The sequence below is a fragment of the Gekko japonicus genome, unplaced genomic scaffold (genome assembly GCF_001447785.1).
Source record: "Gekko japonicus isolate JY-2015 unplaced genomic scaffold, Gekko_japonicus_V1.1 scaffold2595, whole genome shotgun sequence".
NCBI lineage: Eukaryota > Metazoa > Chordata > Lepidosauria > Squamata > Gekkonidae > Gekko > Gekko japonicus.
The window spans coordinates 28,436-43,147 of NW_015165320.1; the positions used below are offsets into that span (position 1 = coordinate 28,436).

Below are 14,712 nucleotides of genomic sequence, written 5' to 3' on the forward strand. Positions count from 1 at the left end.
TCCCTACAACAAATGAACCTTAGCCGGCTTCAAAGTCAGGCTTATGCCACACTGCAGTAGGGGTGCTCAAACACATGCCAGTTCTGCTCATGCCTTATTCACCAGCTGTGAACAGAGAGATGGTTTTATTTACTCTCTGTTTGATAGTTTGTCAGTCTGTCTGTGGGAGTCTGACAGGTTGCTTCACTGTGTTCCTTACTAACCATGCAGTACAATGCAGTTAGCTTTTCGCACATGCACATTCTCGCACATTCCCCATCCTTGCTGTATAACTTCTCTGCTCAGCAGGTAATTGTTTAGTCAATTAGATCGCTCACAAATCATATAAATCAGTCATCAGTAAATGCTGGGTTTCAATAAAATCCTACTCCTCAGTGTTCATTTAATTAGTCCTTTGGGATGCTAATGGCTGCCCGTCAGTTGAAATCAGCAGTGCCCTTTCTCGCGCACAGTTTGTGGAAAACCTGATATAAAGCAGTTTGGCAGGCATTCACAGCTGCTTGGCATGAACTGAACAGGCTGAGTGATCGGCTCATATCTGATTGCTATCTTTGAACACAGTGAGTTTGGCCATCGAGCATGTTCACAGCAAAATTTGCAGCATCCCTACACTATAGTGTGCAGGTTTTCAAGTCTTCCAGAACTCTGTATTGGATTGGATTGGGTGTTTTTTTTTTAAATGGATGCTTTCCTGTTTTAAAAGAGCCTCAGGTAACCGATGAGTGAGCATCACTGGCTGAGACATATCACCAAGACCAAACGTTCTTTATCATGACTGAACTATTTTCTGCTTGTTAATAAAAAGTACCTGTGATCAGGGCTATTTTTGGGTACAGGAACGGAGTTCTGGCTGGCTTCAGAGTTGGCCATGCCCACTACAGCCAAAACCTCTGTGTGCGTGGCTACAGAGGGAAGGCCTGGAGAGCGACCCCCCGGTGACTCTGAGGTGGGGGGCTGGGGGCCCCTGGAAGGATCGGGGAGGCATTTAAATGCCTCCCCGTGCCTTCCCTGGCCTGGGGGTGCCTGGGCAAGCCAAAGGAAGGGGGTGTGGCCTAATAAGATAATGAGCTGTGCTGTCAGGGGTGTGGCCTAATATGCTAATAGGTTTCTGCTGTTGGGTGTGGCCTGTTGTGCTAATGAGTTCCTGCTGGGCTTTTTCTACAAAAAAAGCCCTGCCTGTGATTGAGGTTGCCATATCAAGTTCTTGCACCTCTCCTCTTGCTTGTCTGGGGTTGACTAGGATCTACCAGCTTACAGCTAAACCAGTAGAATATGGCTTTTATGTACCTCCCAAACTGGGTTCCACATCAGCTTCAAACAGTGGTTGGAGGTCATAGGATATGATGGCATAACTGCAATTCACACAAAGTGGAAGTCACCACTTAAGGGAGGAGAGGAGAAGGAGCATAAGGAATGTTCACATAGTGCAAAATCAGAGTTTGGATTTAGGTCTGAATCATTCCACTGAATCTTGTCACAGTTTTCAGGCAGAGGGGGGAAAGTACCTGTAACTTATCAAATGAATGGTTCTGTATGTGGGGCTGAAAGTAATTGTAGAACAGCTGAAGTAATTATTGGGAGAAAATTTCTGAGAGACATTCATGTTTCCTCATGCCATTATACATTTGCCGCTATTATGATTGATGAGGAAAGATTTTTAATTAAAAGTGTTTGCAGATATATTAGCTGTAATGTAACTTAGAATAACAGTACAACAGAATCTCGTCTATCTACACAGAGCTTTTCAACACAGTGGTCTGAGCTCATCATCCAGACCACATATTTTTGAGTGTGTATTTTTGGTCATGTTTATAGAAATATTTATGATTTAGGTGCTATTTCAGGTGATTAGAAGTAAACGTGGATGAAGACACTTGAGTTTATTATAAGAGCTGTGTCAGAATAATGTCAGATTTCAGTTGTCTTTATGCTCTAAATCAGTCATGGTTCACTTAGTTGGCAGTATGAATGAAATACATTTGGAATGCTACACTGGGAATGTTAAAGTTATTTCCTAATGATTTTTTCTGGATTTAATACATTTTTTAATATCTGAAGTTCACCGTTTTTATTGTTGTCAGTGATCAGAAATGTTACAGTTGATTCCCTTAAGTGTTCTACCAGAACTTTATTATTATATTATCACTTCATTTTTATTAGCATTCTATTTTATATTTATTATGGAACGGGGAATGTACTTTTTTGAACTAGAAAGCTTTATACGATATCAGGTTATAAAGCCTGATGTTGCAGTGGATATTATTAGATGTTCGGGAGGGGCTGTGGCTCAGAAGCAGAGTATCTTCTTTGCATGCAGAAGGTTCCAAGTTTAATTCCCAGCATCTCCACTAAGAAAAGATCAGGTAGTAAGTGATGTGAAAGGTCTCTACCTGAGACATTAGAGAGCTGTTGCCAGTTATAGTAGACGATACTGACCTTGATGAGAGCAATGGGCTGACTCAGTATAAGCAACAGAACAAACACTGCTACCCACCTGAATCTATCAGTATCAGCAAGTTCATGTGATATTACAGTGGCTGGAGTTAAGCCAGAAAGTTGAATTGGAACAATGTACAGTTAACGTTCGCTTTCTTGGTTTTACTTTTTTCAGGTGGCTTTGCATGCTTGTGGAGTTGCGACAGACATGGTGATAGAACGCTGTACCAAAGTTCGTGCAGCATTTGTCATCTGCCCTTGCTGCTATGGCTTCATTCAGAATACAGCCAAGTTTACATTTCCACGAAGGTGAACCATTGCTTGTTATAATTGTATGTGGAGGGCAACCTGGATTAAAATGTGTGACACTGAACACAAGAGTCACAGAATCATAGAATGTTAGAGTTGGAAGGGACCTTGCAGGTCGTCTAGTCCAACCCCCTGCACTCTGCTGGAGCATAGCCGAAAGATAGCCCTACAGCATACCCGAAAGATGGTCATCCAGCCTCTGCTTGAAAACGTCCAGCAAGGAGCATCCACCACCTCCTGAGGCAGTCTGTTCCATTGCTCAACCACTCTTACAGTTAGGAAGTTTCTCCTGATATTTAGCCGGTAACGACTCCCTTGTAATTTCCACCCATTAGATCTAGTCTTGCAATCCGGAGCAAGAGAGAATAGATCTACTCCAGGTGAGGCCTGACCATAGCAGAACAGAGCAGAACTACCACCTCCCGTAATCTGGACACAATGCTTCTGTTAATGCATCCTAAGATTGCCTTAGTAGTCATAGTAGTCATATTGGTTGCATAGAACAGTGAAAACTGAGTAAGTTAAGCAATGGGTTGAATCCAATCAGCTTTTTCCACTGGTGAAGAAGAGAGAGAGGAGTCCCTTTTAGCTATCCAAAAGGCTATGTTGCGGTCTTGGGACCTGAACTGCCAAAAGCCACGTGGGACAGGGACAGTAATAAGGAGGGGAGTTGGCTAAGGTTGAGTGTAAACCTGGCTGGATCCAACCCAATACCTTCACTTTTAACAACTGGCTTTTAAAATACTGGAAGCTAGTTCAGAATAAATATTAAAGGATATAAGGATGTGCTGCCTCTTGGCAAGGAAAATGCATAACCCTGTCCATGCTTTTCTCTATCTGTCAAACCAAGGTGCTCAGGATATGAGTCTCCCCTTCCTTTATACAACCCTGTAAGGTAGGTTAGTGAGAGAGAAAGACTGGCCCAACATCACCCGATGACTGTTGTGGCTTTCTGAGCATTGGAACCCATGCCACTTAAATCCTATACTATTTATTTATTTATTTAAATTTATAACCCGTCCTCCCCGCGAACGGGCTATATACCACACTGGATCTTTTACGTAGATTGACTGGGTTTAATAGTACCATACAAAGCAGTTATCTTTATTAGCCTTTCCCATAAACATATCCCACTCCTTTATGATCCCATAATGACTAGGAGAGTGTGCCAGAGAGAGCTGTGTTTCGTCATTCCAGCTGGTCTGAAAATCACCTGTAAAGGTTGTGGAGAAGAATTTAGTAGGTGTTTTTTAAAAAAACAAACAAAAAAGAATGGGCATAACAAAAATATTTTTCGCATGGTTGTACCATTGCAATACAATGCAATTTTTTCCTGTTAATTTCAGAAACTTGCCATCTAGACACGCTTTATTTTTCACATTTATGAGATCTACCTTGTAAACCTTGCTGTGCTTTTAAATAAATTTCATGATCTAAAAATAACAAACTTTTAATGGGCATATAAGAGGACCACGAAGCAAAGTAATGGAAATTATTCAGTGCTTCAGAGACACAATTCAGATGGTTTGACTGGATTTAATTGAGCCTTTTTATAAATTCCTGTTATCTTTATTGGCTGTAAAATAGGCTTTTTACTATTGAATTGTTGAACTTTTGTTTTTTCTCTATTTTGTTAGAAGACAGCACTCCAGGATAGGAAGTAATCTTTCTCTCTGTAGAGCTCGCTTAATTTCCAGCACATACCTCCAAGAGTTTATATTTTTAATTTTAAAAAGGCAAGAGCCATGTGTTGTATCCTGCCAATCTTTTCTGCTAACTGAAATGGGGGGGGGCATTTTCACTGCTTTGCCCCTCCTACTACAGGCCTCCAGTTTGTACTTCATGCTGTTCCTGTTAGTTCCCTGTCTCAAAGGAGCAGCGTTTTGCAGAATACCCGTAGATGGTGGGAAGTAGGGAAGTTCTGGTCCACTGACAGGAGTGATCGGCAAGATCCAACTTCATACTCAACAGTATTTGGAAAGATTCAAAGCAACAATATTATTGTTACCAATCAAGACACTATTTTTACCAAATTTATTTTGACTAGTTAGACCCTACTTTTTGAGATGCAAGATGCAATCACACGTTATGACGGACAGAGTTTGGTGAACTGTGGGAACAAGCCTTGGGAACTCTGCAGGCTCTTATACTTGCCCGTCCCTTACTATGATAGTGAAGATTTCATGGTTCCCAACAAAGAACAATTGTTGTTGTAACATCTGATTTGGAATTCTAGTTTGTAAGCATGGCTGCATCCACTCACCTTTGGATATTGTGCTATCCTTACACTTTAGTAGTGATAAATTACAACTGGATCATCTTCTTCACACAAAAAGATCCAGTGGCAAATGCCAGTGATCTAGAGCAAAAGCCAGTGATGTGTGGATGCAACCCAAGAGAACCAAACCATGTTTTCATTGTTTTCATTATGTCTGAGTTAGAGCCAAAGGTTAGGATGCTTACATTTATTTAGTGATCTAAAATGTTTATGCCCTCCCCATATCAGTATGTCAAGGTGACTTACATAACTGTAAGTTTGAACAATAAATATAGCTTAAAATGTTAAACATAGCAACTTGATTTATATAGTTTAAAAAATATCTAAGCAACATCTGAGATAAATGGGATCCTTCTGAAACAACATCAGTAAGCAGAGTAAAAGCACTGAAGAAGCAGTCAAGTCAGGCTAGATTATGGATAATGCATGTACTGTAACGTATCTATATAAAATGCAGAAGCTTTCTTTCAGTGTATCAAATTAGTGTCTTGCATAGTCCTATATCTAAAATTATCTGAAGGGGAAAATGTCCGTAGCTTGGCATGTTACAGATATAATACTGAAATAAAAGTTGGTATATTTTAAACATTCTATCCAAGAGAAAAAAATACTGGGTTTTATCCAGCCAGCTTTCCCACTTAGATCTCGAGGAATTTGCCTCTTTACTGCAGCCCTCATCCGACATGGCTTTTGTAGGTCTCATAATCCTCCATACATACTTTTAGTAGTTGAAAGAGACAATTTCATCCCTTTTTCACCAGTGGAAACGCTGGTTGGATCCAAACTATTACCATAGTGCTTGCTTCTGAATTGTGTTGTATCATCTAGCTATTGTCTAGCATTCAACCAAGTACATTTTATTGCTTTTGTTTTTAAATGGTGGCTTCTCATTGGTGATTGAATCCATCTCCTTCTTTATTTCAGTCATCAGTTCAAGGAAGTTTTATCTTACAAGGTATGCAGATGGTGGCTTGGAATTTTTCTGTGCCTTTCTTTCTGTATGATTTTGATGGATTGAATAATCTCTAGTTATTTAACTGTAGCATTTACAAGAATAGTGGTGCTTATCAATTCTATTGTTGGCTTTTGTTCTTTCATGTGGATTTTTTTTTAGTAAATAAGTAAAAAAATTGGGTAATTATACCACCTTTCAGATATAAGAATCTCCCAAGACAGTTCAGAAGATCAAAAGAAAATTTAAAATAGTTTTTCATGGTTAAAAATGCAAAACTACAAAAGGAACAGATGACAACATATACCTCAAATGCAAAGCTACAGCCTACTTTTGGGACACCCTGTTGTCCCAAAGTCTGACCCTGACTGTCTGGAGTAACGAGTTACCATCCCAAATCAACAAATATTTCCTCCCCCAGATAAAGGTTTTAAGTGAAGAAACCATCATGTATCTGGTTCTAGAGTAGATTCTTTCCTAGGCCTTCCCTAATGAATGTCTTCAGTGGGCAGGAAGCTGTGCAATCCAGTACTTACTGGTGTTCTCTGTGATGGAGTCATGCATCCTAAGAGTATCTTCCTAATTTTAGCAGCCCCTTCGTGTCCAGCATGGTTCTGGAATTTCCCTGTTCATTTGATTTTTCTTCTCTCGAGATTTACATTGGACAATATTATTTTAAAATGGCTTTAACTTGTCCTCTGAAAGACAAACAGTTCTCAATGAAATGTAACTGAAATATTAATTCAGCCTGACCTGGATAGCCCAGGCTAGCCCAATCTCATCAGATCTTGGAAGCTAAGCAGGGTCAGCCTTGGCTACTATTTGGATGGGAGACCACCAGGGAAGTTGAGGTAGGCAATGGCAATCCACCTCTGAATGTCTCTTGCCTTGAGAACCCTATGAGGTCGCCATAAGTCAGCTGTGACTTGATGACATTTTCCACCACCGAAATATTCAGTACATAAAAACTTAGCAAAATTATTATAGAAGAAAGAGTTGTAACAATGCAGTCATAAGCAGAATTATACCTTTCTGAATCTATTGACGTCAACAGGCTTAAGATTGCACTGTAAATATTTTTATATTATAATTTATCTCAGATCCATCCTGAATAGAGGCACTGGCTGATACATGATTTGCTCTCACCCAGAACAAGGGCCTCAGTTTCAGTGGAGGAAGCTCTTTTGTGCTTACATGGGCAGACAGGTGCCAGTCACTGATATCAACAATGTCCAACAATGTAGATGAACCTTTACAGAGGTCATTTCGGGGGGGATCGCAGTTCCCCTGGATGAGAAAAGATATTCTGGCCTGTTGAAACAATTATTTTACTTGAAAGATACTAAAATCTTTAAATACTTAAAAGCCTTTTTTTGCCATCAAATTGCAGCTGACTTATGGCAACCCTATAGGGTTTTCAAGGTAGTTGACATCCAGAGGTGGTTTGCAGTTGTTTGCCTCTGTGTAATAGCCCTGGACTTCATTGGTGGTCCCTCCCATCCAAATACTGAGCAAGGCCAACCCTTACTTAGCTTCCAAGATGTGATGAGATCAGGCTAGCCTGGGCAAAAGCTTTTAGCCACATTAAAATCCTTTTTTGTACACACAATGAGTCATATTAATTGAAAAATAAATACTGTCAAATAGGACCAAATTAAAGATATAAGATACGAGTTCATTGTAAAAAGCTACTGATACATTTTTACATTTTCCATTGCAATCCATTCCCAGCTCACTAAGAAAATGTTAAAAAATTCACCTTTCACTCAGAGAATTCTTTTAGTGGTTTAGGTACAGTATGACAGTTGCAAAGATAAGGTAAGGTAATGTATTATACAAAGTTCCACTGGTTCTGAGAAGCATCTTTTTTGATAAAAGTTGCATTAGTGTGTTTTTTTTAATGGAGACATGCTGAGAAGCTGCTTGTTGCTGTAAAACCAGTCCAGTTCATGTGTTTTCTATGGAACTGCACCAGATGCTGCCTCTGTTCCAAATATGTGGTCCTATAGACTGTGGTATGCATCTTTCCATATTGCACTGATATATTCTTTTCAATTACTGATGTGTTGCCAATGCTGCAATGTGATGGCTAGACACGGTGTCACTGTCTCCAGTTCCTCTGACATTTATATTTCCCTTCACTGTGAAATTCAAGGGCCCCCACATACATCAAATGAAATCAGAAGAATTGCTCTGTGAAGCGTAGCCACTTTATATAAAACAGCAACGGTGGCAGCCCAATACTAAATGAAGGTCTGAAGTTGCTAGCTACTTAGACCTGTTAGTCACTGCTATGTGAATGCAGACATTTGTTGGCTAATTCCGCCTCCCACAGCAGCCACTATGTGGCAGCCATTTTTTGGCTGTGTCCACCATGCTGTGTCAGACTTCCCAAGGTGCCCATGGGCTCAAAAATGTTTGGGACCCCTGCTTGAGTGTGTAGTGTTTAATGACAAATGTATTAATAGCCATAAATACCAATTCCTGTTTGATTCTGTAAGCCACTGCCCTGAAGGTCAAAGGTGAAATGTTAGAGAGGCTCAACCAAATTTAAAATTCTATATATATAAAAGACATAAGAAGAAGAACAGATTGGATTTATACCCCACCCTTCACTCGGAGTCTCAGAGCGGCTTTCAAACTCCTTTCCCTTTGCCTCCCCACAACAGACACCCTATGAGGTAGGTGGAGCCGAGAGAGCTCTTTCAAGGACTGCTCTTTCAAGAACAGCTCTGACAGAACTATGGCTTGCCCAAGGTCATCCAGCAGCTGCAAGTGGATGAGTGGGGAATCAAACCCGGTTCTCCCAGATTAGAGTCCATGCACTTAACCACTACACCAAACTAAATGCATTACCTTTTTTCCCATTTGAGAGGATTTCTTCCATGCAAATGAGATTGCCAAAATTCCATACAAAAGTGTTTTGTGTTCTCACATACTTATTTCCATCTAATGTTTCAGATGGCTGTGTCAAGATGTACAGTTCTGAAATGGTTCTGATTGCTATGACTTGGCACTTGAAACTGCAGCTGTCCTAGCTACTGCAGCTGTCAACTGAAGCCATGTCACGGCACTAGTTTTTTAGTTTTTTCCTTGAACACTTTCTTCTGCCTGAGGGAATCTCCACCACTTTTAAGGTCTTCTCTTCAGAAAGCACCTTATTTATTTATTTATTTATTTAACATTTATATATCTCCCCTTTTGGTTTGTATATAAGCATGGTCCGATGGTTTGCCTTACAAAGCAAAAGACAGGTGGAAGCATTATTGGGGTAGTGCTGGTGCTAACAGGGTGCCTTAGTACAATGTAAAACACACTTGTTTTGGCGAAGCTGCATGGTATAATGTTTATGCAAGTCACATATACATGAGGAGGAAAGCACAGCAGACAAATGTAGGAGAAATAATACTAAGTTTACTGGACCAGAGGAACACCTACATTTGTTATCAGAGGTCATTTCAGGGGGGGAACGCGGGGGAACACAGTGCCCCCAGGTGAAGTGCAGGGGGGCGGGGCACATGACGAAGCCCCGCCCCCTGCTTCCGGCCGCCCCGCTTCCAGCCCTCATTCAGCCAGGAGGAGGCAGGAGAAGAGGGAGGGTAAGTTCCTTCCTCCCCGCCTCTCCCCCCTGCCTGCCTGGGGCCAGGGAGGGCCTTGGCGGGGCTTCCTCGCACTCCCGCTGGCCTTGCAGGTCCACCGCCGGGCCCCTGATGTCAGAGGGTGTGGCATATGCTAATGAGTTATGCTAATGAGTTCCCCTAGCTCTTTTTCTACAAAATGACCCCTGTTTGTTATTCTGAAAACATACTTACTAGTGTTTATAGTCCAAACTGTATCCAAATATGATATAATGAAAGACGTGACAACGCATTGCACCAGGCATCTGTCCACACATCACACAGATACCATTCGGCACCAACCCTCTCGCTATATAATCAAGTGTACAGTGAAAGACAGTGAGTGACAAGCACACTGCAAAAAGTTCACAAAATAAATCCTCAGGGTCATAGTGGATCTCATGAGGCCAACTTGAATGTCAAGTAGCTTGCTTGTATTGGATCCAAAAAGCCCCACCAAATTACAATCTTTTGTACTTCAGACACATAGTTCTTTGGATGCTGCTACTAAAAATAGCTGTTTTCGAATGATGTAATGGAAGAAGGCTGTGATTTTATGTGGTCCTTTTATTTTCATTCCAGGAGCACATGGTTCTCTGCCGATTTGCTGATCAGACAGCTGTCCAGCTTCCCCCTGAACGCAGGCGAATAGGTATGCTCATCTATAGTGCAGCTGTTGTGTAGATTATATGCACTATATTGGTGATGTGCTTATCTGACTATATATGGATAATTCTGGTATTTCATCAAAAAGGAATTAAAGTGCTGGTTTCTCAGAATGCAAAGAGTGGAGTTTTGAGAGAGAGAGAGAGAGAGAGAGAGAACACGATACTGAAGTTAGATCTACAATTGAATGTATCGCGAGAGGAGTGTGTGCTGCTCTGCATTCACCTGTTGTTTAGGGCCAAATACAGAAATTACAGAAGTCTTTTGGACATGTGCTATATATAAAAATGAACCAGGGGGAGCCAGGGAAAAGTTGGTTTTCACTAATGGTTTCCCTTCCCCCGGAAAGTGCTCTTCTTTGGACATTGGGGGGGGGGTGACATGTAAGGGAACAAAAATATCCATGGAGGTGAAGTCCCTCCGCTGCATTTTCCATGATCCTCTTGTACATGGTAGCGGCGTTCCCAAATGAACCTCTGTATAGTACTGATCAGCTGCTGCTTCAGCAACACTTCTGGTTTTCAAATAAGTCTTGTGGTGCCCTCACTCTGAGTTAGTTTTGTTTGCTTGCATTGCTGTCATCGCAGCAAAATCCAGCTGGCTAAGCAACAGTCTCACTATTCCCAGGCTTACTTGAAAGGCAATAAAAAAATGCTGCCAAAGCAGCAAACAATTGAGGTAATGAACAGGAGCAAACTGGGGTGAAAAAAGGTATGTTTGAAGAAACTTTTAGTGAACTTTTAGGGTTCTCTAGTGCGTACTTTTTTGCGATTGAAATGTTTGCTCCACACAATCCTATCTATAAATGTTATCCTGCTTCTTACAGTCCCCACCACAGTTATATTTCAGCCATCATAGTATCTGTTAGTGATGATTCATTGTCACACAGATGGGTATGGGGGGGGAGCACCGATTCATTCTGAAGATGAAATAAAAGTAGAATAAAAGCTCTTTGAATATGAAAAGTGATATCTGTAACCCAAAACGTTTTTATGCAACAACAACAACAAAAAGATACAGAAAAATACAAATCAATTGACAAAAAAGTCCTTGCACAATGTCTTAATTATACAGAGGAATTCCTATGGAAATACTGGGTTAGTGTCCTACTTGCATATCTGGTGGAGATGCGAAAAAGTAAAGCTCGATCCGGAAGTATACCTCCTAAATATCTTACCAGAAGGGATTAAAAGTAATGATGTATGCGTGATACTGTATATTCTCACTAGCGCCAGAATTCTCCTAGCAAAATGCTGGAAATCAGAAAAAATTCCAGATAGAGAAGTGTTGGTTACAAAAATTATGGAAATTAAAGAAATGGATAAACTTAATACGATATTACTGGCAAAAGATGAGAGTGTGTTTAAAAAAAGATGGCAGAAATTAGATAGTTGGATAGATACAAATGTGTAAGATTCTCTAAAAGATACTGTATATCAAGCATTGTTACCTTGTAAGTGTATTATGGAAAAGAATAAATAAACTTTTTTAAAAAAGGAAATACTGGGTTGAATCCAACCAGATTTTCTACAGCTGAAAAAGGGAAGATGAGGTCCCCTTTGAGCATTAAAAAGGCTATGCTGGGAATTGTGGGACCTGCCTGGACAAAAGCCATATGGTATGGGTGTTATAGTAAGTAGGGAATTGGTTGAGACTGAGCGGAAGAAGTTGTCTCAGTAGCATTTAAATCTTAAACCAAAATATGATTCTTAGGAAGTAAGTTGAATGCTGTGTCTCAAATAAAACTCCCTGTAAAAGAAGCAAGTAATGCAGCTTCTCTTAATCTACCAGCACTGAGGGCTGCTTTTAATGGTACGAGAACCAGCAAAAATAGCAAATGCCCCTGAGCTTCTGCTTCCTGCAGAATATGGAAAAAGAGTTCTTCCACCTGTTCATGTGTAGGTTACAGATGTATGTGGAGTTGCCCTGAAAACTGCAAGATATGTAAAGCAAAAGTGTGAGTGACTAATGAGTCTGCTTCTAACATCTTGTGATGTGTGAAGCAGATCTCATTGCCCTAGCTAGTTCTAGCTGAAAACCAGTCTGGACACTTTGGTTACAGGATGTGTAACATAGCAGAACAAAACAAGGTCAATGCACCTGAACATTCACATTTATAACGTTCAAAATAGTTTCTGAGGTTATAAGAGTTAGAGTACAATAGAAAGTGCTGAAGTCTAGTGATACCCTTATCTGCTTTATTTTCTCTCCACTAAAACTGGCAGATCTTTAAAGCCACCACTGTATCAGGAAGGGAAAATGTGCTTTCAGGGTCACAGCTGTGAGTTCAAGAGGTATCACTTCATCAAATGGGAGTAGGCATTTTCCTAGTACTTTGGAGAGACAGAAAGGAAATGTGTCATTTAATATGGGGTGGGGTAGGTGGCTGTAAACGAAAATGTAAGTGACAATTCAGCCAATGTTTTGATGCACCGAGACTGTGATTGTATCTTACAGTGCATTTTCCTTCAAGGAGAAAGATAAAGCAGAAATTTTGTGAACCACAGAAATCCTTGTACTGTTGTTTCTGTTCTCTTCATTGTTTCTTCTGAGGATATACTTGACATCAGGCTTATCTGCTCCATTAAAAGAATTTTTTCCATTTCAATCATCTTTCTTCACCTTTTAAACTTGCTAATGGGTGTGTGGTTGGTGTGGATTAAGTTTTGTTTTCAAATGACTAGGGTAAAGGTCAAATCAGATTAGTACCAACCACATGTTCTCTAAGGCACACTTGGGTGTTGAGATGTCATATAAGATGCATTTAGAATTTTTTAGAACAATAAATATAACAAAATTCCCTTGCTCTTATATTTATAATATAATGATTCATGCAACATTTTAAGGCGAGGTCAGTATGTATATAGCTACATAGTTTGATGTATAAAGATTCATTTAAAAAGTGGGACATGATTTTAAATTTAATTTACTAATAAGTTGTATTAAGGACAGCAAGTTATTTTACATTTTTGTTTGAATTTTTTGGACTCTTTGAGATAATCATGCCAAATTTTATGCCTAGAGTTAATTCAGCTTTAGGCTAGGGGATATTTTGCCCTTTACCTCCCAATACATAAGAACATAAGAGAAGCTATGCTGGATCAGGCCAATGGCCCACCCAGTCCATCACTCTGTGTCACATAGTGGCCAAAACCCAGGTGTCATCAGGAGGTCCACCAGTGGGTCCAAAAGCACCACTGTCAGGCCCCCCATGCACCAAGATTAAAGAGCATCACTTGCTCCAGACCAAGAGTTCCTATTTATACCTTGTGGCTAATAGCAACTGATGGACCTCTGCTCCATATGTTCATCCAATCCCCTCTTGAAGCTGTCTATGCTTGTAGCTGCCACCACTTCCTGCAGCAGTGAATTCCACGTGTTAATTACTCTTTGGGTGAAGAAGTACTTCCTTTTATCTGTTCTAAACCTACTGCTCATCAATTTCATTGAGTGCCCACGAGCTCTTGTATTGTGAGAAAGGGAGAAAAGTACTTCTTTCTCTTTCTTTTCTATCCCATGCATAATTTTGTACACCTCTATCATGTCACCCCTCTGCCATTGTTTCTCCAAGCTAAAGAGCCCTAACCTCTTTAACCTTTCTTCATAGGGAGAGTGTTCCTTCCCCTTAGTGCTTTTAGTTGTACTTTTTTGCACTTTTCCCAGTGCTATGTTTTTTGACATGTGGTGACAAGAATTGTCCACAGTATTCCAAGTGAGGCTGCACCATAGATTTATACAGGGGCACTATGATACTGGCTGATTTGTTTTCAATTAGTGATTTGTTTTCAATTAACCAACTGAGGCCCTGGCCCCAACACAAATACCACCATCGACAGCCTGTATACACCGATATGAGTTGCCTGCCAACTGTATATCTGTGCTCCTGACACCTCATCATCGCCATATGATATGCACTACCACTTTATGTAGTGTTTTTAATATGTTTTATATGTATATTTACATTTTATTCAGTTTTCTGTATTACCTGTTAATGGAATTTTATATGAGCCTACCTGAGTCTGCTTCGGTGTGTGTGTGTGTGTGTGTGTGTGTGTGTGTGTGTGTGTAAATTAAATAAATAAATAAAATCCCCTTTCTAATAGTTCCCAGCATAGCATTTGCCTTTTTTTTTAAATCACAGTCGCACACTGAGTTGGCATTTTCAGGGAGTTGTCTACCATGATTCTCCGGTGGTCCTGGGAGTGGGGCAGTCCTTACTCTTGGGAATAGGCTCCTCCCTCTGGAACAGGGTCGGTTTCCTCAAATCAATCCAGGAAGGGGAGGGGCCTGTCCCCTGGGAACATCCCAGTCTTACCAGCCCTGCTGCTTGAGCAGGACGTGTTTCACAGGTGCTCTGTAGAGTGCAGCGATCCAGGAATGAGAAGAAGGGAGAGATCCTCCCTCTTCATTATTTTGAGCTGCAGTCGGTGGCAAACCGCAAATGAAGCTGATGG

The 14,712-nt window shown here is 40.6% G+C and overlaps 1 protein-coding gene across 1 annotated transcript in view; it reads left to right on the forward strand.

Annotated features, from left to right (window-relative positions):
- Nucleotides 1-14,712, forward strand: part of LOC107109813 (glutathione S-transferase C-terminal domain-containing protein-like) — a gene marked incomplete at its 5' end in the record, with an annotated part of 24,553 nt that overhangs the window by 2,130 nt on the left and 7,711 nt on the right. Inside the window, 3 exons of the mRNA XM_015410517.1 lie at nucleotides 2,612-2,745; nucleotides 5,948-5,978; nucleotides 10,175-10,244. Coding sequence (XP_015266003.1) covers nucleotides 2,612-2,745; nucleotides 5,948-5,978; nucleotides 10,175-10,244 — 235 coding nt within the window. The remainder of the gene's footprint in view (nucleotides 1-2,611; nucleotides 2,746-5,947; nucleotides 5,979-10,174; nucleotides 10,245-14,712) is intronic.